We start from the raw sequence: 25,754 nt of genomic DNA, 5'->3' as shown, positions 1-25,754 counted from the left end.
TTTCGCTTGTTTTTCAGTGTAAAGAAGTTATTTAATTACTGTAATCCACTTCACTTTAATGATGTGACATATTTCCAGGAAAACCAGAGCCATAATTTGATTGAATAAAATAGTGCTCAAATACATGTACACTTTACATATTTTGATATGTTTATTTGTGTATATTCGCAGATTTCACCCCTACTTCACTCTTTTGTTGGACTGTTTTAAGTTATATTAGGACATGCGAAAGTGAAAGAAAGAAAGACGGAGCAAAACCGGAGTTTATTGTTTTACTGCATGAGAATTTAGTAAACATCTTTTATTTGAACGAAACCCAAGTCTATTTATTGCCTGGCAATTGATTTCCTGAAAATCAAGATTTTACAACCTGCATGTTAATAGTAAAACTGTGTCCCAAAATGCAAGTGTCAAACAAAAATTTGAATGTTATTTATTTAATTTTAATTATTTATTTATTTTGGAATAATGCATACAAATAAATTGTTCAGTTGTTCAGAATGATACTATCTATCTCGCATACCTTGCGAACATTTTGAATCAGGGTCTTTGCCAGTGAAGGATCTCCTGGACCATTGGAAATGAAGAGACCATCATACTCCAAACTCATCAGGTCTTGGTCCCACGGCACTAAATGGACCTCTGCTCCACGCTAGGATGAAACAAATATAATTTTGAAATATGACAAGCTGTAGTGTCTATTGCTTCAAAATATTGCAAGAAGAAGATTACAGCTAGGCTTGTCACAATATCTATTTTTGTTGTACGATATAATGCACCAAAAATATTGCGATAAAATATATTATTGTCATTTTAGGGCCATTTTAAGCCACTCATTCTATAATGCCAGACTGACAATATACACGGCGGGCCATTTATATGGATAAACCTTAATAAAAGGGGAATGGTTGGTGATATTTACGTCCTGTTTATGGCACAGTAGTATATGTGAGGGGGCAAACTTTTCAAGATGGGTGGTGACCATGGTGGCCATTTTGAAGTCAGACATCGGGGATCCATCTTTTGTTTTTTCAATATGAAGAGGGTCATGTGACACATCAAACTTATTGGGAATTTCACAAGAAAAACAATGGTGTGCTTGGTTTTAACATAACTTTATTCTTTCATGTGTTATTAACAAGCCCCCTCACATATTCTAATGTGCCACAAACAGGACGGTAATATCACCAACCATTCCCATTTTATTAAGGTGCATCTATATAAATGGCCCACCCTGTAATATCATCACAGTGCAAGTACAATCTCCCAAAGAACACATCATATTTTATTCTTAAGAAAATTAAATTAAATTATAGTCATTTTAACAGTTTAATAATTAGACATTGGAATTAGAATGTGAAAATGCGTATCCTAAATAAATATTAATTAATGTTAGCAAAAAAGTGCAAGGTAAAAAGTAACAGAGGCTGTGATATCTGCTACCAGATCTATTTTCAGTTGTCAGGCACCCACATAAAAATATACTATAGTAATTTATAATAAATACTACAGTGTTTTTTAACCATACTGACACTGACACCTCCAATAGAGATAGAGATGTTGTGCAATCAGCTTAAATGTTTCTAGAACTGGTTTTTATGTATGGACAATTTATATTGCATCACCAAAACTGACTGAGGTCAAGTCCATGTGCAAAAAGTTGATATATCAATTATCGTGAAAGGCCTTGTCACAGCCAAAATGCCTTACCTTGACGAGTAGTCTTATAATGTTGTGTTTGATTCCACAGTCAACAGCAACCACTTTGACGGGGTTACCTTTCCCAAACACTTGAATATCCTTAATCAAGGGGAAAGAGGGTGAACACTCACTGAAACTGCAATGCACAGCAATGAACACTGCTGATAATAAAGTATGCTGGTTACCTTGGTTGAGACCTCAGAAACAAGATTTCTCTGGTTTGGGTCTGTGATCTCCACTGGCTGTCCATCAAATTCAATCTTCCCCAAAACAGTACCCTTATTTGAAACAAATTAATACATTTATGATACATTTAGGATACATTGTACATACTTAAAAGTAGTGTCAATGCAAACCTTATCTCTAATGATCTTTGTCAGCATCCTGGTATCTATGCCAAAAAGTGCTGGCACCTGCAGGCACAAGAAAACAAATTGTTTAATACTTACTGTAAAAGTAAATGAAATTAGGAACATTTATTAAGATAAACACACCTTCTCCTCTTGAAGCCACTGTGCTAAGGATTTCACAGAGTTCCAGTGGCTGTACTCAGCACTATAATCCTGAACCAGCAATCCTGACACCTTCCAAAAACGAATATATTGAAACAAATTATTACTGGAGATAAGGGATAAACATACACAATCAACTGTTTTGAATATTTTCAATGTTGTAATGTTCTACACGATCTTATGACCAGCAAAGCTACATTTATTTAACTCAAAATACAGTATCAAATTTGTAAAATATTTTGTGAAATATTAAAACTTATTAAGAAATTAAATCAAGAAATGATAATATACAATTGATAATAATGATATGGCGTTAAAAAGATTATCATACAGTATATGTAGAAAACTGGGATGCACTTTACAAGGTCTTTTAGTAGTAGTTTTAGAACAATTTAGATGTCTTTACCATCACATGAGTAAAAATATTTTGAAATATATTAAAATAGAAACTGGTTGTTTTAAATTTATAACAATCACTACATGACATTATTCTTACTATACATTATATATTATACTGCTTTTGATCAAATACAGTTAAAGTTAATTATTAGCCCCTCCCCTCCCCCCCCCATCAACACATTTCTAAACATAATAGTTTTAATAACTCAATTCTAGTAATTGATTTATTTTATATTTGCCATGATGACAGTAAATAATATTTGACTAGATATTTTTCAAGACACTTCTATACAGCTTAAACTGACATTTAAAGGCTTAACTAGGTTAATTAGGTTAACTAGGCAGGTTAAGGTAATTAAACAAGTTATTGTATAACGATGGTTTGTTTTGTAGACAATCGGGGGGAGGGGGGATTTGCTTAAAGGGGCTAATCATTTTGACCATAAAATGGTTTTTAAAAAAATGTAAAACTGGTTTTACGCAAGTCAAAATAAAACTAATAAGACTTTTTCCAGAAGAAAAAATATTATCAGGCATACTGTGCACATTTCCTTGCTCTGTTAAACATCATTTGGAAAAAAATGTAAAAAGAAAACAAATTCAAAGGGGGGCTAATTATTCTGACTTTAACTGTACATTCAGTTTTGATAAGCATAAAAGTTTGTTTTTTTGGAAGAGGTTTCTATCAAAATATTGTATTTAAGGCATGTATTTCATTAGTTTGTGCATCCAACACATGATCTTAGTATTGCTTTTACTTTTTAAACTACATAGATTACCTGAATCCGATCAGACTCCACATTTTTCTTGAGTCCCAGCTCATCCAGCTCCTGTGTATTGGGGACACCATAGTTTCCCACGATAGGGTAGGTGAGGGTCAGGATCTGCCCCCTGTAACTGGGGTCTGTAAGAGCTTCAGGGTATCTGGAGATAACACACAACACTTAAAGCTAATACCTGTATGATAGTAACCAAAAAAATAACAGAGTGGAACTATAAATATTGATTTAAAAGACTAAAGCTTTAGGAGTCGTTAAAATTTTGAGAAGAGATTTCAGTTTAAAAACTGTATTTGCAAGAGCGTTGCAAGAATGGCTGGTAGACTGAAGCTAGTCTGAAGCACTGGCTTAAAATCTTAGCAGGAGTTCCAGCTGAAATATTTGGTCTCAAGATTTGTCATCTGGAAAGTTGTTACCTCTGCACTTTCACTGCTGACAAAACAATATATTTATGCATGACCATATTCAGAGGATGCCTTCTCACCCAACTAGTCCTGTGTTGAAGACCAGCTCTCCAGCTGCAGACTGATCATGGCCAAAGGAGTAGCCCTTCATCTTTGTGCCATCTTCGAGCACCAGGTGTGCAGTCTGAGCCTAAAACAGTAGAATGAATTTAAAAGCAACAGATGTATTCTTTAGATGCAATGTGACACTTCATAACCCATCATTTTCAATATATATAAGTATGCTGATAAATACATGTAAGTATACTTTTTAGTCTGCTTTTTATGTAGATCTCAGAAGTATGCTTACAATTACACACATGCATAGTTTTTTAGTTACACTGACATAAGAAAATTTGAAAAGCCTACAGTATACTTAGTGTTATATTAGAGATTAGATATTCTACTTGACTTCTCCAGTAGCTGTGTGTACTCTTGTCTTGAACAGACAACTTATATATAGTTTTATAAAAAAGTTACATGTTCAAGTTTATATATTAACAAGTCGGCTTTGGGGGAATAGCTTAGAATAAATAAATGTGCATCTGGACATGATCTTGTTTGGTAGTGCACAAAGAAACAGAGTCAATTGTTAAATCATGAAAGATCAATGTGCTATTGTTTTTTTTTGTGATTTTTCTTTTCATAATCACATTTTCAATCAACATTTATGAGCATAATCATGTCTGTAGTAAACAAAACTAAGCATTAGCTGAATGTTTTGACCTACAACATAAAACTGCACACTCTCACATCCCACACATTCTTCACACATAGTACTACTTATTAGAATTATGCTGTATGTAGACTCACATTTTTGGTGTCTAATTTACATTGTGCAACAAGATTTTAAAGTATGGTCAAGTTATGTTTACCACATTTCTTTTTAAATATATATAAACAGTAAACAATAAGTATGTTAAGTTCACGTAAAGAAAATTAGCCTTTTCTACTCAATCAACATTTTAGCATTTTCCACTTCACTGTAGGTATAAAAATCTGTACTTTACTTCAAAAATTACTTTTCGAAACTGAAACATTAACAAGAAATATTTAACTTTAAAGTAATATGCTATTAGTATAAACTAGAAAATTTAAAACAGTAATAAAGTTTACAACAGCTAGCCTACTTGTACAACATTTAAAAATATTACAAAAAGTTGTGCAGTAGTGGGCCAGTTCAGCCAAAGACTTTGGTTCCGTCCAGAGTATTAATAATATTTTGAATTGATTATTATATATTCATACTTTCATTCTTATCAATAAAGATAAGTAGCCTACTGATGAAAATGATTAAAAGAATTTATACACTGTAAAAAGTGATTCATTATTTAAAGCAGGTAAACCAAATGCCATAAAAGCAAACAAGTAAAGACTTTACTAAAAGAATGTAAGTAAACTCATTGTAACTTGGAACTGGTAAGTTGACTTAATTTTTATAATTATGCAAAATGTACTCACTTTTTTTTTTAAATAAAAGAAAACTAATAACTTTTTTTTCAATTCATCTTTATTATATTTGTTTTTCTCCTGCTTTTCTGTTTCTAGCAAAATAACAGTAACTAAAATTAACTTGCTCTTCCAGACTCCAGTGTGTCTTCTAAATTCAATACAGGCTAATTGCAGATTTTATCGATGTAATAAAGCACCAAGTATGTAATATTGTGATAATTAAGTAATTATTTGAAAACAGACGTGCTAAAATTGTCTAATACTGTAAAAAGGGATTAGGTGACTTTAAAAAGTTAGTACAACTTGCATAATTATAAAAAATTAAGTTAACTTACAGTTCCAAGTTACAGTGGGTTTATTTACATTATTATTGTAAAAGTCAACTTGTTGCTTTTAAGGCAATTGGTTTACTCGCTTTATATAACTAATCACATATTACAATGTTCATGGAAGCGTCCACATTGTCCAGATGTAAAATACAGCATTAGATAAAACCCCAACTTTAAAATGATGATTTAACCTTTAAAAAATGTATGTTATATCCAAAGTTGTATACTAATCACATCTAATATGTTAATCTGTTTACTAGTGCAATTTGAGTAGACTTCAACCACAGTGTAGCAAAAATCCTGGTTGCCTTAAATTTTTAAGATGAATCAAATTAACCTTATGAGTTCATTGAACTTATATTTTGTTAAACTGACTTAAAACAGCTTGCATAACTTTAAATTCAATTAAAACATGATTAACTTAGTTTAATAAGTTATAGTCAACTTAAAACATATGCTGTCATGACTAATTGGTTATTTTTTTACAGTGTAGTTATAGCCACATAAGGCGCACTGAATAAAATGAACATACAGTATTTTTGCAAGTTGAAATACAACTTCCAGAATATTTGATTGTCATTTGACATAAATAAATGATTAACCTTATTTTTCTTACCTTGAATCTGCAAAATAAACCGTTTAACCAAATAACACACACACCTTCAAGCTGAGCAGCCGCGTCGATGATCTCCAGCTTCTCCATCCCAGCCTCAGTGATTTGGCAACTCCACATATTGTTAATATTTTTGACATATTCTTTTCAGAACTGTTATATCCTCCTTAAAATATGTGAGACTAGATGTAGATGCAAATTTAGAGAGTGTATCAATTTTTTCACGCACCGCTATTTACCTGCTGACGCCGTGGGTAAAGTTTGACTGAGTATCTGTTGACAGAAAGAGCTCCTGACACGCTCAGCGCTTACTCAGCGAGCTGTGCTCTGATTGGTCGGTGTGACGTCGATGGCTAAAGATCTTCCACAACAGTATTATTATCAGTGTTTCAAATCTGCAAATCATGTTTGTGCCTCTTTGTAAAACAGCGAATTAGAAATATGAATCTTCTAATGATGCTAAAACAACTAATGTAGGCTAAGCTAATGTTTTATTAGAGGATTTTAAATTTAACTATATAGCACTGATGATGCTGATTAATAAAATCAATTGCTAGGCTCGTAGCCAGAGGGGGTTCACTTACAAAGGTCCAGAATCTATCCCCTACACAAGCTAATTTGTCCTATTTCGACTGCTATGCCTTAATAAATTGTGAAAATATGCATTGGAGAAGGCTTTAAGGGAGCGAATAAGTGGCGCAGTAGTGCTGTTGCCTCCCAGCAAGAAGGTCGCTGGTTCGATCCTCGGCTCAGTTGGCGTTTCTGTGTGGAGTTTGCATGTTCTCCCTGCATTCACGTGGGTTTCCTCCGGGTGCTCCGGTTTCCTCCACAGTCCAAAGACATGCGGTACAGGTGAATTGGGTAAGCTAAATTGTCCGTAGTGTGTGAGTGAATGTGTGTTTGTGGATGTTTCCCAGAGATGGGTTGCGGTTAGATGGGCATTCGCTGCGTAAAAATGTGCTGGATAAGTTGGCGGTTCATTCCGCTGTGGTGACCCCAGATTAATAAAGGGACTAAGCCGACAAGAAAACGAATAAATGAATGAAGGCTTCAAGACCAAGCAGAATCCTCTTTTGGCTGTTGCTTCAGCGTGACTGAGGAAAGTTAAATGTGCTGCCCAGTTTGTGTTTGTAAAGGACATAACATGACAATAAAAGACAATAGGCTAGATTTTAATTTAAAACTTGAACATCATCCTTTTTTTCTTATGATATGTGATTTGAAAAAAGTAGCCTATTATTCTCGTATTTGTTTTTTTGGTACATTAAAAAGTGTGGTTGATGATCATCCGACAAGCTAATCCAGCAAAAAAAAAAGTTTAAAAATTATTTAAACCTCATAATTAAATACTAAATTAGGCAAAAAAACAGCAAAAATGTCTATATTTTAAGAAAAAGAACCACCCCTTTCAGCAGGCTGGCTATACAGGTCTAATTGCGGTAACTACATGGAATCATCGACATTATCTAGATGTAAATTACAACATTAGGCAAAGTTTAAAATATTATGTTTAACTTCTAAAAAATTAAAGTTATATTCAGTTGTGTATACAGACTAGTAACATCTAATATGTTAATCTGTTTACTAGTGCAATTTGAGAAGACTTCAATCATAGTGTGTCACTGTGGGAGGGGGAAAATTGGATAAAAACAATGTAATGTGCTTTGAACAGAAAAAAAGGATGGAGAGAAAATACATGCAATATGGCGACATAACATCATAGTTCAAAACACCAATAAACAGCTCAGACCATTAATCTTTAGTGACTTATGTTAATAGCCATGCAAGCCACAGCACTAAAATAAAAATATAAATTATTGATTTGGTATTTTTAAAAGTAAACTCTAACATTCTAAGGAAGAAGCATACAGACTGATGAAACTACAGCACTCCCAGACCATGCATTCGCATTCGCAACTTCGCTACAGTGAGCAAATCCCTGCTCTTTTCCTCTTCTTCAGACAATAGCGAGAGCCCCCATCAGAGGATTAAAGTTAGTGCAGGACTTTGCTGAGCATGCTGGGAAAGCTCATAGCCAAGGCCGCCACTCTAGTGGATTCAGCAGTCTGTCAGAAACAGCACATAATGTGTAGCACCATTCAGCAAAAAACAATATGGATCAACTCTGTGTGACTTAAATGACCTCTGAGCTAACATGCCATGTGAAATGCTGAGGTGATTGGTCAAAACTATGGCAGGTCATCTGCGGTGACAACTTGAATACAAACTAGGTCAAGGCCTGTTTGACAGAATTTTCATGCGTGAACTGGTGTGAACTGGTCCCACTAACAATTTATCTGATTGGTTATACACACTTAAAAAATATCTGTACACATTATACAAAAGTAATTCAAAATTAGTCTCATGGCATCAAACCAAAAACCCACTATCTATCTATCTATCTATCTATCTATCTATCTATCTATCTATCTATCTATCTATCTATCTATCTATCTGTCTGTCTGTCTGTCTGTCTGTCTGTCTGTCTGTCTGTCTGTCTGTCTGTCTGTCTGTCCGTCCGTCCGTCCGTCCGTCCGCCCGCCCGCCCGCCCGCCCGCCCGTCCGTCCGTCCGTCCATCCATCCATCCTTCTTAAAATTATAAGTGGTCAACTTTTATGAAAAATAATTTACAGAACTTTTATAGAGAAACTCATGTAGTTTAGTTGTCGTTTTATTACATTAAATTATTTATTTGGCAGACGGTTTAATCCAAAGACCAGAGAGACCAGCAAATGAGAAGAGTGCTATAATCAGGGCTATAACCAAGTCAATTTAAGACTTTTTAAGACCCCAAAAAATGAAATTTCAGACTTATATAGGGTTAAACTTTAAGGATTTTTAATGGCCCAGCAGAAAAACCATTACTTGCCCCATTAAAAAACTAATTCTAACTACACTGTAAAAAAAAATCCTGGTTGTCTTAAGTTTTAAGCTGAATCAAATTAACCTCATGAGTTTGTTGATCTTATATTTTGTTAAACTGACTTAAAACCACTTGCATAACTTATCAAATTAAATTAGAACAATAACTTAGCTTATTAAGTTACAGTAAACTAAAAACACATGCTATCATGACTGATTCTTTTTTAGATATTTTTTACAACAAAACTTTTAAAAAATGTTTAAAAACTAAATTTCCTCACAACAGACTGTTATAATATCTGTTATGAATACAGTTTTGTTAACAGTTTTATTGAGATGTGTTGTTGGTGATTGGATGTGTGTTGAATAGATCATGTTTTACATAAGCAAAGGAAAATTAAGTCGTTCAAAATTATTTAAGACCCACAAGACATTATTTTAGTGAATTTAAGATGTTTTTGAGCCTAACATTTTTAAAGACTTTTTAAGACCCTACACCATGTATAATACAAGTTTTCGCAAATTAGTAAGTAGAAAGTATTTTCTGTTCCATTTTTTTTTTTTCATAAATTAAAAAAAATGAATAGAAAGTTCTAGTAATACCAATGAATGATGAAAAAGATGTAGCTTCATGAAAATGTTCTAAATTGAGAAGTCATTGCATCAGGAAGGAATTTATATATTCTGAAACTTTTTTCCAGAAGCAATAACAAAATGTTTGGCGCTTTAAAAATTATATGTGTCAGTTTTCACCCGACAGAAAACAGTGATGTAGTTAGCAGTGCATGTACATCAGAACTTTCTCTTTGACCTCCTAAACCTGAACCTCAGTCGGTTTTATCTGTTACTCTGGATTTAAGCCTAATAATCTAAAATTAGATCTTTAATCTTAAAGGAAAATACATCTATACCTCACATGTTTTTTTTTTTTACTGGAACAGTATTTTTAATAATGTTAACTGGACTCAAGTATGGTCATTACCTCAACATTTTTTATTACAAATAAGGCTAAAGAAATATAATTTAAATTCCTTCATAAAGTTTATCTTACAAATAAAAAAATCAACTAAAATTTTGAATTGATATTGAGTTAGAATGCTGTTTTTGTGAAAGCTTTAATGAAACTATTTCACATATATTTTGGTCTAGCCAATATATCCAACTTTTTTGGATTATTGTTGAAGCTTTTATTGCTCATAATATTTTAAAATCATTTTCCTTATCTTATAAACCTGATTTTGGGTTATTGTGTTAAGGATACGCTTTAAAAGATGCTGGTTTTGTTATAAACTTTATTTTATTATTATGTCAATTTAACGTACATAAATCAAAGTTTGCTAAAAGCAAATCTTTCTTCATGGTGCTACAAAAAGATTCAAATGTATATAAAAGTGATTTTCAAGTCTAAAAAATAGAAAAGCAGTTAAAGCAGTAAATATATGCTCCTCCTTAACATTTTTACATAAAAATGTTTGTATATTTGCATTTTCTATAGTAAAAGTACATTTAATAACTCTTGTTAATTGGAAAAATGTGTGTAATGAATCTATATGTAATTTGATAATTATGTAAGCCTCTTCTCTGTTCTTGTTATTACAGTTTTTCTCAGTTGCTTTTGTGCGTTTCTCACAACACCAGTGCATTTCTGCACAACAGTTAATGCATTTCTCAAAACAATTAGTATAAACTGCAAAACCTAGCTGATAACCTGCAAAAGCACGTCACATGCTCATGGATTGTTCATTCATCAAAAGCAAGTATATTCATGTCAGTCAAAGTGTCAGTATCATCAAAATGAAAAGTCCTGATAGCATTGTTTATGAACAAGATAGTCAAATTGCTATGTCATGTTTTCATTATGACAGTTTACTCTTAACATTTTTTCAATGCAAAAAAGTCAGATGTTGATGACACTTCCTGAAAATTCTCAAGACAACACTCTATACTATTTGCACAGCCATTTGAAAACCACAGCAAAGTTAGACATCACTGCATTTAGTGAGGTATCTGAGTACAAGACACTGATAATGTAGGTTTCACATTTTTACTGCATATGCTCGTTGCAATTTTTATTTATTCACAGCATTGTGCAGAAAAATAAATACACCCTTATTTACAACAAGCATAAAAGGTGGGCACAACTGTAAACAATATTGCAGAACATATTGGAACTGAACCTACAACATTCACAGGTCTGTAAATCATTCATTAAATTGTTCGATTTAGAAGACATTTTCAGAAAAATATATTTATTTAAAATATATTTTTTTGATAAAATTTGCTTGACATATTTTGACAACTAGTTCAAAATGTTTTGCATGTAATGACTCAAGTAATGAAATGAGGACTATTAGTTTTATATGGAATGACTATTCAGCATTTACAAGTTTAGTTAATTTTGACTGACGTGACATAAGCAAATGATAATGTTATAAATAGCAGAGAGTTGTATGAAAACAATTAATGCATGTCCAAAAGCATCTGCAGTGTGTTGGAAGGAATAAGAAACTGCTACTAGGATGTACATACACAAATGACTAACTGCTTTGAGAAATGCATGAACTGTTGTGCAAATGTAAATAGTGTTGTGAGAGATCCACCAAAGCCACTGAGAAAAACTGTAAAAGAAATAAAATAAAATAAATAAATAAAAAACAGCGATGTAGTTACAGCCTCCACCAGCAGGAAAACACTGTGTAACCATGAAGTAAGTAGCCAGACTCTGTTAAAATGATCCATTGACACACTGCCCTCTAGTCGTCATGCTATGCAAAACAGACTTCTGTTGAGATTCAACAAGTAAAATAAAAACTGCATTCGGTGATTAAACTGCAAAGAAGTTGCAATATAATTGGGGGAAATCCATCAAGATCAAGTATCTAACGAGTTAAATGAGTTTCACTAAAGTAAAAATGTAAAAGAATGCGTTTATAAACACAATAGGCTATAATAATCTAAGTATTAGTGATCTGCGTGTTTAAAATAATATGGCATCAAATCATGACGAAGTAATTCTGTAAAATGATCTCCTTGAGAAACTCAATGGAGAGATCCTTCTTGTCTTAACAGTGTGCAATGCTTCTGTGCTGCTCTTTTCTATTCTCAGAGCCTGCTGGCGTATTAAGACGGAAAATTGCTAAGTGATTAGAGGGAAGGTACGGGCTGCTTCTACAGAATTGCATAGCTTTCTTTTATAGCTCGGCAGCGAATCCTCACACGACGCAGGTTAGTTTCTCCTTCTGGAGCCCATCCATTTTGGCTGGCATCCCATTTGCTGTTTTCAAAGATCCCAAGCCATATACAAATGTCTGAAAATAACCAAGACCATGTTGGTCTCTATCTAAACACTTATTAGAGGCGTGTCTCCTCATTTGCATGGCAAGAGGATCAAATAAATGAGGATTCTTATTTGAGGTCTGAAAATAATTGTAAATTTCTGCACATGCAGTTCTTGAAAATGAGAAACTACTTTAAATTTATTTCTGGTTCTCTGGATTTGCCATTAGTAGGTTTGTTTTAAATAATAAGTATGATATCATTTACATAATTTATGTGCAGAAAATGACAATAGCTCAACATGACATGTATTTAATATCTTAAAATATAAAATATGGGGAGGTATAGACATGTAAGCTATGTAGTTTTTATAAGACATACAGTAAACGAGTTTATTTAATATTACAGTGTTTACAATCAATAATATTGTGTTGAAGTAAATATTTTAATAACATATGTAGCTTTTAAATATTTGTCCATTTATAGCCTATATGTTTTACATTGCTGTTTACATTAAATTATATTTTTAATTTGAAGATTAAATCTCCTTTTTATATTACTGTTAAATTACAATTATTACAATGAGTTTTACAATTATTTTTCTATAATTTTAAAACATTAATGTTAATTTTAGTAACAAAAACATCCCTCGTTTAATTTATAATTCATACTATTAATATGTTTTATGAACCAAATCTTCAGTAAAAAAATGCCACATGTAAACACAAAGATAAAAGGTACCAAATGTATGTATTTAGTACATTTAGTTTCAGTAAGAACATATATATATATATATATATATATATATATATATATATATATATATATATATATATATATATACACACACACATATATATATATATATACATACATATATATATATATATATATATATATATATACATACATATATATATATATATACATACATATATATATATATATATATATATATATATATATATATATATATATATATATATATATATATATATATATATATATATATATACACACATACATACATACATATATACATATATACATATATACATACATACATACATACATACATATATACATATATACATACATACATACATATATACATATATATATATGCATTACAGTTTTTCTCAGCGACTTTGGTGGATTTCTCACAACACTTTACATCTGCACAACAGTTAATATATTTCTCAAAACAATTAGTGCAAACTGCAAAACTTAGTTGATAACCTGCAAAAGCGTTTCACTTGCTCAAAAACGGATAGCGCATTCCTCAAAAGCAAGTATTTATATATTTTTGGGGCCTGTCATTGTAAAACTTTTATTGAAATATTTTCACCAGTCTCTATCCCTCATCACATCACTATGTTTAAATCAGCACTAGAACATTGTAGCAGTCACTAGAATATGCAATCATCCAGAAATGATGGGCGGTCCTCTCTGATGATGCATATTGGTGACCTCAGAGATTCCAAGCAACTATAACAGGTATTCTTTTATAGTAAAAAGACTGCCTCACAGACCCTCACTGGGAGTTACAGCCACTTTCCAAGGCTGTGTGGCTTTGTTTAGCTCTACCCTTTATACTGTCTGAGATGTCTTTAAGGCATAGGCAGGTGACGCTGAATCAACCCCCATAAGGAACTGCAGCGCCCCCTCAGAGAGATCCCAAGAAAACTTCGCACCTCTTCAGAAAGGCCTATAAATAGGGCCCATCTGTCCGAGGACTAAGTTACAATCCCATTCCTTATAGAATTAGTAAGGAGTCCAGGAGGGTGAGCAGCACTGTTAGTTATGAGGACTCACATCAGAACCATTGAGGTCTGAACTGCAGAATCTGTGACCTCTAAATCAGAATGCTTCTGTTGCTCTGCCTTAAGGTTGTCCCAAAATAACAGCAGGACTTCCTGCTCTATTCTTAAGACAGCAGCCCCACATCTCATTCACCCACTGCAGCTTGTCCTTCACTATCTACAGTATTGAGCTGTTAACCCATGAGGTAAATACATTATTCACACTATTTCACTACCAACCTGATTTCACCAAGTAGGACAATGGATTAACCACTATGTTGATCCTGGAACAACATTCCAATCAGCCAATCAGAATTAAGGGATATGTTTAGTTTATTTAAAGTTTAGGCTTACGGTTTGGTTTATGCACTTCTGCATGATTGTTATCCAATAATTATTCCCCTCTGATTTTGGGAAATATTTACAGTTATGGTTGGGTTTAGTTGTAGGGAATAGGTTCGGTTTACATTTTCAAACAAAAATGATGTTCCTCGATCAACATAGATGTTAATCCAGGATCGCATCACACTTGACAAAATCTTGATGTGCCTATTTCATATCTAGGATATGAGAAAATTGCACATGGCAGCATATGTGGTCAAACGTCAACAGATGTGATTCACTGTGATACATGTCTAACAAATGTGATTTCATTATTCATTTATTTGGTTTGAATAATGCTTTAATAAATACCATTCAGTGTAACTGAGCTAGCAATGTACTATAACTAGCATTAATAAAGATTATTAAATAAACAAGTATTGCTTATTCATTGTTAGTTAATGCTATTAATTAACTGATGGATCTTGTGGTGAAGGCCTTTTGTTAACGAAAATAAAGCCGTAATGTAAACAATAAAAAAATCATAGATGTAATGATTTTAATTCATAAAAAATTATAAATGTTGTATATGCAACTAATATAAACTGAAAATAAACATTAAAACAGAAATGCATCTAATGTAAACGGTATACAGTATATACACTCACACTTACTTTCCTTTGGCTTTTTCCCCGCTTTATCTGGGGGTCACCACAGCAGAATGAATCAACAATTTCCAGTCTTCCAGCCCCAACCCAGCATTGGCAGTACCCTCAGGGCTGGGAGAAACCCACACACTTCCATTCACACACTATGGAAATTTTGGTTTATCCAATTTACCTATACTGCATGTCTTTGGTCTGTGGGAAAAACCGGAGCATGCAGGAGAAAACCCAGGCAGACACAGAGAGAACATGCAAACTCCACATAGAAATGCATTAGTATCTGGATGCAGACTTGCACATGCAAGCTGAGACATGCAGTCTCAGACACATGCACTCAATAGAGCTACATTGTGAAATATTTGACCTTAAATTTACACTAAATTACTGGCTAATAATTGCAATACTTTCACAGTAAAGTACTGCATGTAAATTACTCTGAGGTGCTTCTTAATAACAAAAATTCTGTAAATATTTCTAAATATCAAAAAAGTGCCTGTACTAGCATAAAAGTTCATGTGTATTAATTTATTTGTTGAATAAAATATTAAGTGTTTGAATACCTATAACTAACGTGCAAAATATATAGCCATTTTAAAATACAGTAATTTGCTGTAATCATGATGCCTGCCTTAATTTTACAATACAATTCTGAATAAGTAAAATTTAACAGTTAAATCCTATACACAGTGCTACAGTGATACTTATGTAATTTAACTGTAAAAAAGTAAAGCAACATATTGTGAAAACAGTGTAGTGACCTCACTGAAAGGGGTAGAGTTAGGGGTGAGTTTAGGTATACTTAATAAAAGCATTGCATGCAGTCTTAGCTTGCATCAGCAGCCAGTCTGCAGTCAGACCTTCTCCAGAAAAGGCACCTGGTCCAGTTTGGACTCAAACCAGCAACCCTCTTGCAGTCAGACAACTGTGTTAACCCACTCCCTACATCTATATATGTAAATTTTTAATATATACAAAAAAACACAATAAAATTATTACAAATTTAAAAATATGAATAATAATTATAAAATAAAAATACTATCTAAACTAGTAAGAGTCATTTTAAATTGATAAAGTTAAAGTAAACATGCAGAGAGACACAATAAACCAATATCTATGTGGTATTTTTATTTTTATTTTAATGTACAAACATTACATATTGTTTTATTATTTACATATTTATATATTTCGTTTACATTTGCACATCTATTCTCACATCTATTCTCATTTATCTCACACACTCAAAAAAGGAGGTTCACTGTTTTTTTAAACTACTAATTTAAAATGAGCTGAAATAACACAATTCTTGAGATTTGAAGGGGGCAACTTATTGTTCTTTATCTTAAATGCACGTAAATTTGTAAAAACTAATGTGTTAACTTAATTCCTTCATGTTGTCATAACACAAATCAATTGTGTGGAACCCAGCATTTTTTACACTGAAATAGTCATCTGACGGTACTTTATAGGGAAATAAAGTAGCTTTATTAGAGAATTGGCCTTAAAAGCAGATAAAAAATTGGTTAAAGAAAACTTGGGGAGCTGTTCTTGAAAACAGTGACCCATATCTGTGTCTCCTAATGTTACAAGACCCCAATGACTAATGCCTCAAATAGTCTTCTAATATTTTTAGACACAGGAAAGACGGCCTGCACTAAACATCATTTTCCTTTGTGTTCTTTTGGTCATTAATAGTTGATCATTTGAACTTCTGAACTTATAAATCTTCTAGCTCCACAGATAAAAGTGCTAAGATTGAACTAAAAATCACAGCTTGTTGTTCTACATACGCTATCGAAGAAAAACATCATCATTTCCTCGCCCACACATGGAGAAGGGTTTCACCATGAGACCTTTTCACCTTTATTTGGAGTGTCAGTCTCCTCCCTCACGGTTGGCACGTTCTTCATGTTGCACTCTTTAAAAGATATTAAATTAATCGGGAGGAGTGTGTCACCCCTGCATGACACCCTGCAAGGTTTTTTTATGTACGATGGACATAAGCTCACTTACCTCATTAGTACAGCTAGTGATGTTTGAGGAGAGTCAGAAGCGGATGTTTTTTATATATGAGACTTGGAGTGACATGTTTACGATGCAGGACTTTTATCTTAAAGCTATCGTGATGTTTGATGCTTTGAGTTGCTGTGGAAAACAGGATATTATTGTAGAGATCACATGATACAGCTTCATGGAAATAACATATGACTGAGTGACGCAAAATGGGTCACGGGTGTTTATAATCTCAGTTTACATTATAGCGTATCATCTTAATGTGTTTCAAGGAAGTGATATATTTAAACATCTTAAAAAGGAAATTCATTCATTTTCCTTCAGCTTAGTCCCTTTATTCATCAGGGGCCGCTACAGCGGAATGAACGGCCAACTTATCCAGAACACAGTATGTTTTTCTTTCTTCCAGCTGCAACCCAGTACTGGAAAACATACACACACACGCATTCACACATACACTACAGCCAATTTAGTTTATTCAATTCACCTATAGCACATGCCTTTGGACTTTGGGGGAAACTGGAGCACCCAGAGAAAACCCACGCCAACACAGGGAGAACATGCAAACTTCACACAGAAATGCCAACTGACTTAGCCGGGACTAAAACCAGCAACCTTCTTGCTGTGAAAGGAAACTAAAATTCATTGACTTCCATTATTTTTTAACCATACAATGGAAGTCAATGGGAACCAAAAATGTTGGGTCACCAATAATCCTCAAAATAAATCCCTGTCACCCAGTTTTGGAATGGCATATGACTGTGAGCCTTATCATTTTAAGGGTGGACTCACTTTAAATGGATAGTTCAACCAAAATGTAAAACATCCTCAATATTTACTTACACCACAAGTGGTTTCAACCATTTATGAGTCTCTTTATTCTGTTGAACAAAAAACATCAAGTACCAAAATCAAACAAAAAGTAGTCAGGGGTAGCTTAAATAATGTGTCGGTGCTCTTTATGTAAAGGATTAATCAGAATAAATAACAAAAATCATTCCAAGGCATTCGAAATATACGGGAAAATTATTAAAAATTATACAATCCGCTTGTTAAGTGTGACGTTACGCGAAGCGGCTTCCGGGTCCAAGCGCTCTATTCAACTGAATGGGGAGACTCATGAAATGGTAATAATAAACGTTTACAAAGCGATTTAATGCTTTCGAAAATCACGATTGCAGTATATATGTCCATGCCTAATATCCGATGCCCAGAAAGTGATAAATTTTTTATAAGTTGCTAAATTTTTGGTATTTGTTATGCAGCAAGCCCAGAGATTGTTGTGTACACTAAGATTTTAAATAAAAAATTAAAAAAAAAAACTTTAATGTGTGATAGGAATAAAACGTGATCATAAACGAATGATTTCTCCACTCAAATGAATGGCGGCTTGGACCCGGAAACAGTGTTACATACGTCACAAACACGTCAGCACTTAACAAGCGGATTAATAAAAAAACCTTTATTCACATGGCTAATCCTTAAAAAACCTACATGTTTTGGCAAAGAACTGCTTTCATCAGGGTAACAGGGCCATGTAAATAAAGGCTTTTTAATAATTTTTCCAAATTTTTTGAGTGCCTTAGACTGATTTTTGCTGTTTAAAAAAATAAGTATTTTGGAAAACGTTAGAAACCTGCAACCTTTGACTTCTATAGTAAAAAAAACAAATACTACACTGTAAACGATTTCCTATTAAATTAACAGTAAGTTACTGGCAACAATTATCCAGTAGCTGCTGTATTTCATAAAACAGTAACATTACTGTAATACTAATTACTTTAGTATTACATTTACTGTAAAATGTATTACATCATTTTACTGTTTTATTTTTTTACTGTAACACCAATTACAGTACTGATACACATACTGCAAAACTGAAAACAGTATTTTACTGTACATTTTTACCATGCAGAACTACGGTATTTTAACGTTACTTTCATTATTACTGTAAAGTATTTTACAGTTATTAAATGTTATTTTATTGTATTTAATAGTGCTATTTATAATGAGCAAAAAAATGTTTAAAAATTGCACAAATGTTATTTTAACTGTTCAAGAAATGCAAGAAAAATAAAGAAACTGAAACTTTAACTTCACAATAAAAGTTTATTGTGTAAACCATACTGAAACAGTAGCAATTATTCAATATAACACAGCAACAGAACACTAATGAAAAATTGATCATTAAAACCAGTCAACAATTAATGCATCAAAAAGTATTACAATTTTAAAAACAGGTGAAAATACTGCTACAAGACACGAAATGATGAAGGCCAAATGATGTTGTAGAAAAGGGACAGTGAAAAAGGGCAGGAGCACTTCTGATGATCCTACAAAAATGACAAGCAAAATCCATCACTGGAGTAAAAACTAATCATGCCTCAAATTATTTCATTCATTCAGAAACCAAACACCGCACTGCTGTTTTATATATATAAAACACTGTTTTTTTGTCGTTTTTGTTGGCAAAATACAGTTTGTTGTCTATTTACAATTACACTAACAGTAATGGGGAAAAGATCAGTCAAGTCAACACTAGTCAAGTGTCCACACAAGTATGTAAAAAATAAAGTCTCATCTTAACTTAATGTCTGACTCTGTATAGCTTGAATATCTGATTCCATGACCACCCTAGAGCTTCCACGAATTTAAGAGGGGTGAACACAGTTAATTCTGACCTTTAGAGGCTACATATTAAAAATAAATAAATAAATAAATAAAATAATCTAATTTAACGTGACTAATGTTAATTAAGTACTTTTAAGCTTTTAACATGTGAAAATCTACTTCTAACTAAAAAAAAATAATGCTAATGATGAGTTACTGACATTTGGTTCGCATAAAACAAAGTAATCACTAAGTATTCATTTTTGGCAAAATCTGCTGAAAGGCGCAGCAACACGAACAAATGTGTTAAAGTTGAGCAGAGAACTGAAGAGTAGTCAAGCAGTCTACTACTAGAAATGATTGTGATAATATTTTGCAGTCAATTCGTTTTACTGTATTTCAATATGCAGTGATGGCATGTCAGTGAAACAAATAAATATTATTACACCTCACCAGTGACATTTCCTCAAATTAAATCATCATGACGTTACTGTGCACAGCATCAGTAAAACGTTAAGAATAATTTAAATACCACATTTTTTAAAACAGTCACTGCTGATTACAAACTTAAATTAAAGATAGGCTTACAGAAATCCTGAATGCATAATAATATGAAGATTTATTACTCACTGATGTCGAAGCACTTTCAGGTTGTCAGAGATGTAGACAGGACAGAATGTGCCATTAAATGAGCTCTTGTGCAGTCTTTGTTGGACATCCAGGTAGTATGTTCACCCACACTGTAAAAAAAAAAAAAAAACAAATCTGTTATTTTACATGTTTTTTTCCCAGCAGCTAGGTTAATAGAGTCATTTGGTTAAATACTTTTATTTATTAAATACTTGCTTACCCATATATATATATATATATATATATATATATATATATATATATATATATATATATATATGTGTGTGTATGTGTGTGTAAAAGTAACCAAAATGAATAATTTATTAAAATGTGAGAGATACTAAGCATGTTTGGTCTACAGAGAGAAGTAAACATTTACTTTAAGCATTAATCCTTATGAATCTATTTCAGCATTTTTGAGCATTTAGATCAGGGGTGCTCAACCCTGTTCCTGGAGATTTACCTTTCCGCAGAGCTCACCTGCAACCTTGATCAAGAACACCTGTCTTTATTTACCAAGTGCTCCTTCAGATACTATTTAGTTTGTTTAGTTGCGTTTGATCAGGGTTGGAGCTAAACTCTGCAGAAAGGTCGATCTCCAGGAACAGGGTTGAGCACCCCTGTTTAAGGGTGCTTTCACACCTACACTTTTGTTTCGGAACGTATCTCGTTTGCCCAGTTAGCGCGGTTCGATTGGCTTATGTGAACAGGGCAATCGCGCTCTGTTCCGCGCCAAAGTAATCGCTCCGAGATCGCTTGAATGAGGTGGTCTCGGCTCGATTGAAACGAACCCTGGAGCGGTTCGATTGCAGTGAGAAAGCGATCCGATCCGAGCGCGGTTATATCACAGTGTTTTATGGATATGTAATAGGCTTACGGCTATATGAAGAGAGAATTATGAGTAGGGCGGGAAGTTTCGCGAGTCTCCGGATGCCCGCAAACGAGGGATGATCTCCCGGTAATCTCGCGTCTCTCTCCCAGTCCTCAAATAGGCATCGTCGCGCACCCTTCTCACCCCTCCCCACCGCGTCTCTCCTCAGACACGTCGCGCGCGCGCGCACCCTGTCAATCACCACCAAACAACCACCTCTCCTGACAGCTTAGCGGGACGCTGCAAAATAAACCCTGACACTCTGACCAATGTAAGGAGTTTACTCGCACGTGACTTGTTTTAGCTCTTTTGGTCCGATTAGAAACTTTGCAGTGTGAAAGCGAACCGCTCCAAGAGCAAAGAGCAACAATGTAACCATTTTAATCTCTGTTTCGGAACAACTGAATCGATTCACAGGTGTGAAAGCACCCTAAGACAATGAAAAATAAGACATCTAGATGATATTTTATATTCAATCATTTGTGAAAATGAAATGACTTATATTCAGTTTATACATTACATAAAATTAGAATAAGAATAAAAAAATAATACTCTATGCCAAATTAAATACTTCAGATCTAAATAAGGCAGGTGTTTTTACCTAAAGGTTCCTTTCCTCCAGTTAGTTTAGTTGTAGATCCCTCCACATCTGTGCTTTATTTGGTTCTTGACTTAAGAGTAACTGGTGTCGCATTCCAGGTTCATCACAATCTGAGCTAGAAAGACAATATGGCAAAAGACAAGACACATATAAAATAAGTCTCAGAATAAAATATTTAAAAGGATAGTTTACTTTTCTGCCACCATTACTCCATGTGTTTTAAACCAGTTTGAATTTCTGTTGAACACTAAAGCAGATATTTTGAAGAATGTTAGAAACCAGTAACTATTGACATCCATATTTGAACCAAATTTCTTTAAAAAAAAAAATATGAGTTTGTGTTAAATGCAACAAAAAAAATCTATTTTTAACTATTTTGAAACCATTATTTTCATTTTTGGGTGAACTGTCCCTTCAATTCAAGTGTCACGCATTACTCATAAAAACTGATGTATCGCTTAAGGAAAACTAAATCAAGTACCTCCTGTGAGCTAGCAGAATCCTTATGCCATTGTATTCAGCCAACTGACCCAGTCGAGGCTTGAACCAGCAACCTTCTTGCTGTGAGGCGACAGCACTACCTACTGTGCCACTGCGTCGCTACTGGAAGAAGAAAAAGAGGTTGTACATGAAACTCCTCACAACAAATCTGTGAACAACTTGACATTTTATAATCTAATCAAAATGAGGAAGACATCAACATTACCTTGAATAATCAAGTGAGGAGAGATTGGTAGCATCAGTTTTTCAACATCAATTGCTGTAGCTGCAAAAAAGATAAATATGATAAGAGTAAAATAAGACTTAACATTTATTAATCTAAATCTATGGTACAACCATACCAATCTGTATGGGGTTCAAATAAATTTGTATACAAATCATTCCCTACACCTGAACACCAAAAATAAAATGTACAATTAATGACACACTAACTATACAATAAGCTCATTAACCAGTGAGAAATAGACAATTAATATGAATTATGTTAATATTAACGTTAGCTTAAAAGACATCAACTGAATTTTATTATCAGCTCAATTTAATAAAACAATTTAGACTTGTTTCATTGTGAGTTTAGTTTGAATAAGTAAGTTAACCTACAGTTTACAAATTTAACCATAATGATAACTTAGTCAAAATGACCACATGAAGACCAGAGCTTACCTTAACGTTAAACGTTTAACTTTTCATGGTGACTTTGCCTTCATCTCAGTGTTGTGCTGAAATACAGAATTCATTAATGTAGTTAACCCCAAGTAAAAGTTTTTTTTTTCAGGTAACGTTACTATGGTCAAAAACTCACTTAAGATAAACTCACTTAACGTTATCTAATACCTCGCAAACACTACAAACACGGTCTGGCGTCGAATAACGTGACATAAGAACCTACAACTGAAGTAACTTGGTTAATTATTTTAAATTACACACACACTACACGGAAATATACACAAAACAACCCTTTAACGAACAGAATTTGACTTTTAAACACTTACCGAGGATGAATTCACTGGAGGAAAAGGCGACAGGTGGATTTCAAATTAGAAGAGCCGTTGCTTGCCTGGTGAAGGTCGAATCGAGTCGGCTCGGTTCTATGAATCGGCTCCTTAGAACAGTAAAGAGTCGAATCCGCCTAAAACCGATTCCTTTTTGTAAATTATTCTAAGACACAACAATAAATTATTACTATTTCGTTATACTGCTCGGCCACATACATTTATACACATATTGCTGAATGTGCTTGTGAACACGTGTGATAAAATAATTCCCGAGCAAACGGTTCAATCCGATTCGTTCTCGTTTGAGTGCTGAACCGAACCAGTGCAAACGTGATATTGATAAAATAGTAATATTGTTGTTGTTTTTTTCACTTTACCAGCGAAAATATTACATGTATCTGACTTTAACAATACGAATAAGGTTCGCTTGAAGTGTTTTGAGAATTAATATTTTTTTCTCCCAGAGTTCATTTCACACCAACAAGCAAATATAATGGCGAATGAGAAAAGCCAGATCATATCATAAATATTGCGTTTAATATGTCACGAAATGAAGTTTTAACGGGTTTTCATGCGAGAATATAGTTCTTCCAAACTCAAATCTGTGGTTTGTTTATAGATATCATGACTACTTTTAAGTGTGCTTTGCCGATAGGGGAGATTCTGACCTCCAGGGGTTGACGGCGCTCCATCACTCATGTATCCGGCAAACCTCATGCTTTAATCGGCCTAGACATTACATGCCCCTGTCTTCGATGACTAGATAATAAATGTGTTATGAAATAAAGTTTTAACCGTTTTTCATGCGAGAATGTTGTTGTTTTAAACTCAATTCTGTGGTTTATTTATTAAGATAGTGCGTATTTTAAAATGTTGTTTTGAAAATGCGGAGATATGTGCCCTCTACGGTGGCCCATATGGGTGCCCAATATTCTTGAATCCGTCTAAAGCAGGTTGGTCACTCTGACATTTAAGCTGACTTTGAAATCATTTTGTGTTTAACAGCCCTTGGTTACGTGAATCAATTATTTTTGTTCCAATTTACGTTTTGGTTTAGCACAAAGTTATGTTTATTAAATATTATTTCATATTTCCATGTTACCTTATAAAATGAAGGTGCAGTGCACCCAAAAATGGAAAACCAGGGGACAGTTTAATGCACTGAACAGTCTGAAGAAACTGGTTAGGTTATTTACTTCACAAAATAATTTGTCTAAAAATAAGTAAACATAATAATCATAATATATAGTGTGTGTGGAGTTGTTCTTGGTCATTTGCAGTACTGTATTTAGATGCACAGTAACTGATTTTTCCCCAAAATGCATTGTAAAATCTACAGTAACATACTGTTAACCATGTTCACAGTATAGAAAAGTTGAAAATACATTATTATACTGTGAAAACAACAATATATACAGTAACACACTGTGCACAGCTTATACAGTAAAAAACTGTTGAGAAATGCAGTATAATACTGTGAAAACAACAGAAATCGTTTACAGTGTACGCTGTGAAACCAAACAGTCAACTTTATCAAATGAAATGGGTGTGGTTAACTCAGAATTGACTGAAAGTTCATTTGACTCATTTTAAAAGAGTTTTGAACTCAGTGTTGAAGGTAAAGATTTAATTAAATAGGGCTAAGTTTACAGTACTCATATAGATTATAGTTTTTAACTCAAATGGTTTGTTGCAATCAGTTTCCTCAAATGGTTTGAGTTGGGTTAACCTATTGGGTTTTACAGTAACCATTGGTTTGAGTTCTCTTCGTTTATCAGGTTTCACTGTGCTCAAATTGCTTGTTTTCCTCAAATAGATTAGATTCACAGTACTCATTTGGATTAGTTTTTAAACTTAAATGGTGAGTTGCAATCGGTTTCCTCAAATTGTTTGTGTTACCTTAACTTTTTGGGTTTTACAGTGAATGGAAGTCAATGATTGCAGATTTTTAGCATTTTTAAAACCAACTTTTTGCATTTAACAAAAAAAAAGAACTCAAACTGGCTTGCGAAAAGCGAATATGATATGATGTTAATATGATATGTTGTTGAATATGAATGACAACAACATAAAGCTGTGGGTACACTAACCATTTAAACATCTTTAATTAGCACCAAATATATAAAAATGTCCACTAAGGAGACCAAAAAAAAAAAAGAGAAATCAATGCCAAACATCTCTGGTTTCACCAAACCTACCCTGCTGGGTATCTTTGGGACATGTTAAGCCTTCCAACAAACTTAATGACTCCACTCCATCCCCAACAGCCTTGCCAAATAACCAAGTAGGCTAAAAGTGAGTTGGCTGGTAAAATCATTAAGAGTCAAAGGGGTTGTTGGTTCTGGTGGGCAGGTGGAGGGGGGCAGGTTCTTAGAGAAGGT

The 25,754-nt window shown here is 33.4% G+C and overlaps 1 protein-coding gene and 1 long non-coding RNA gene across 6 annotated transcripts in view; both read right to left on the bottom strand.

The window, feature by feature from the left end:
* cps1 (carbamoyl-phosphate synthase 1, mitochondrial) overlaps window positions 1-6,495 on the bottom strand; it is a 110,978-nt gene extending 104,483 nt beyond the window's left edge. For both annotated transcript variants that reach the window (XM_087268186.1, XM_087268187.1), the window contains exons 1-9: window positions 6,468-6,495; window positions 6,276-6,394; window positions 3,876-3,985; window positions 3,392-3,536; window positions 2,196-2,285; window positions 2,058-2,114; window positions 1,887-1,979; window positions 1,711-1,800; window positions 524-652 (exon numbers count right to left, since the gene is read on the bottom strand). In XM_087268186.1, coding sequence (XP_087124312.1) covers window positions 524-652; window positions 1,711-1,800; window positions 1,887-1,979; window positions 2,058-2,114; window positions 2,196-2,285; window positions 3,392-3,536; window positions 3,876-3,985; window positions 6,276-6,368 — 807 coding nt within the window. In that variant the 5' untranslated portion in view covers window positions 6,369-6,394; window positions 6,468-6,495. The remainder of the gene's footprint in view (window positions 1-523; window positions 653-1,710; window positions 1,801-1,886; window positions 1,980-2,057; window positions 2,115-2,195; window positions 2,286-3,391; window positions 3,537-3,875; window positions 3,986-6,275; window positions 6,395-6,467) is intronic.
* A 12,759-nt stretch (window positions 6,496-19,254) lies between these two features.
* On the bottom strand, window positions 19,255-24,081 carry LOC137496494 (uncharacterized). Of its 4 annotated transcripts, XR_015499761.1 has the most exons (8): window positions 23,371-23,437; window positions 23,196-23,269; window positions 23,042-23,097; window positions 22,584-22,643; window positions 22,359-22,480; window positions 21,878-21,992; window positions 20,406-20,515; window positions 19,255-19,498 (listed from the first exon to the last, which is right to left on the bottom strand). It is a non-coding gene; the product is annotated as an uncharacterized LOC137496494 (long non-coding RNA). The 4 variants fall into 4 exon arrangements; XR_015499759.1 differs by lacking the exon at window positions 23,196-23,269 and having other exon boundaries at window positions 23,371-24,081; XR_015499760.1 differs by having other exon boundaries at window positions 23,196-23,437.
* Between the last annotated feature and the right edge of the window lie 1,673 nt (window positions 24,082-25,754).

The sequence above is a fragment of the Danio rerio genome, chromosome 9 (assembly GCF_052040795.2).
Source record: "Danio rerio strain M-AB ecotype USA chromosome 9, GRCz13ab, whole genome shotgun sequence".
Taxonomy (NCBI): domain Eukaryota; kingdom Metazoa; phylum Chordata; class Actinopteri; order Cypriniformes; family Danionidae; genus Danio; species Danio rerio.
The sequence above is the reverse complement of the archived record's forward strand: the minus strand, read 5'-3'. Positions and strand labels throughout refer to the sequence as shown.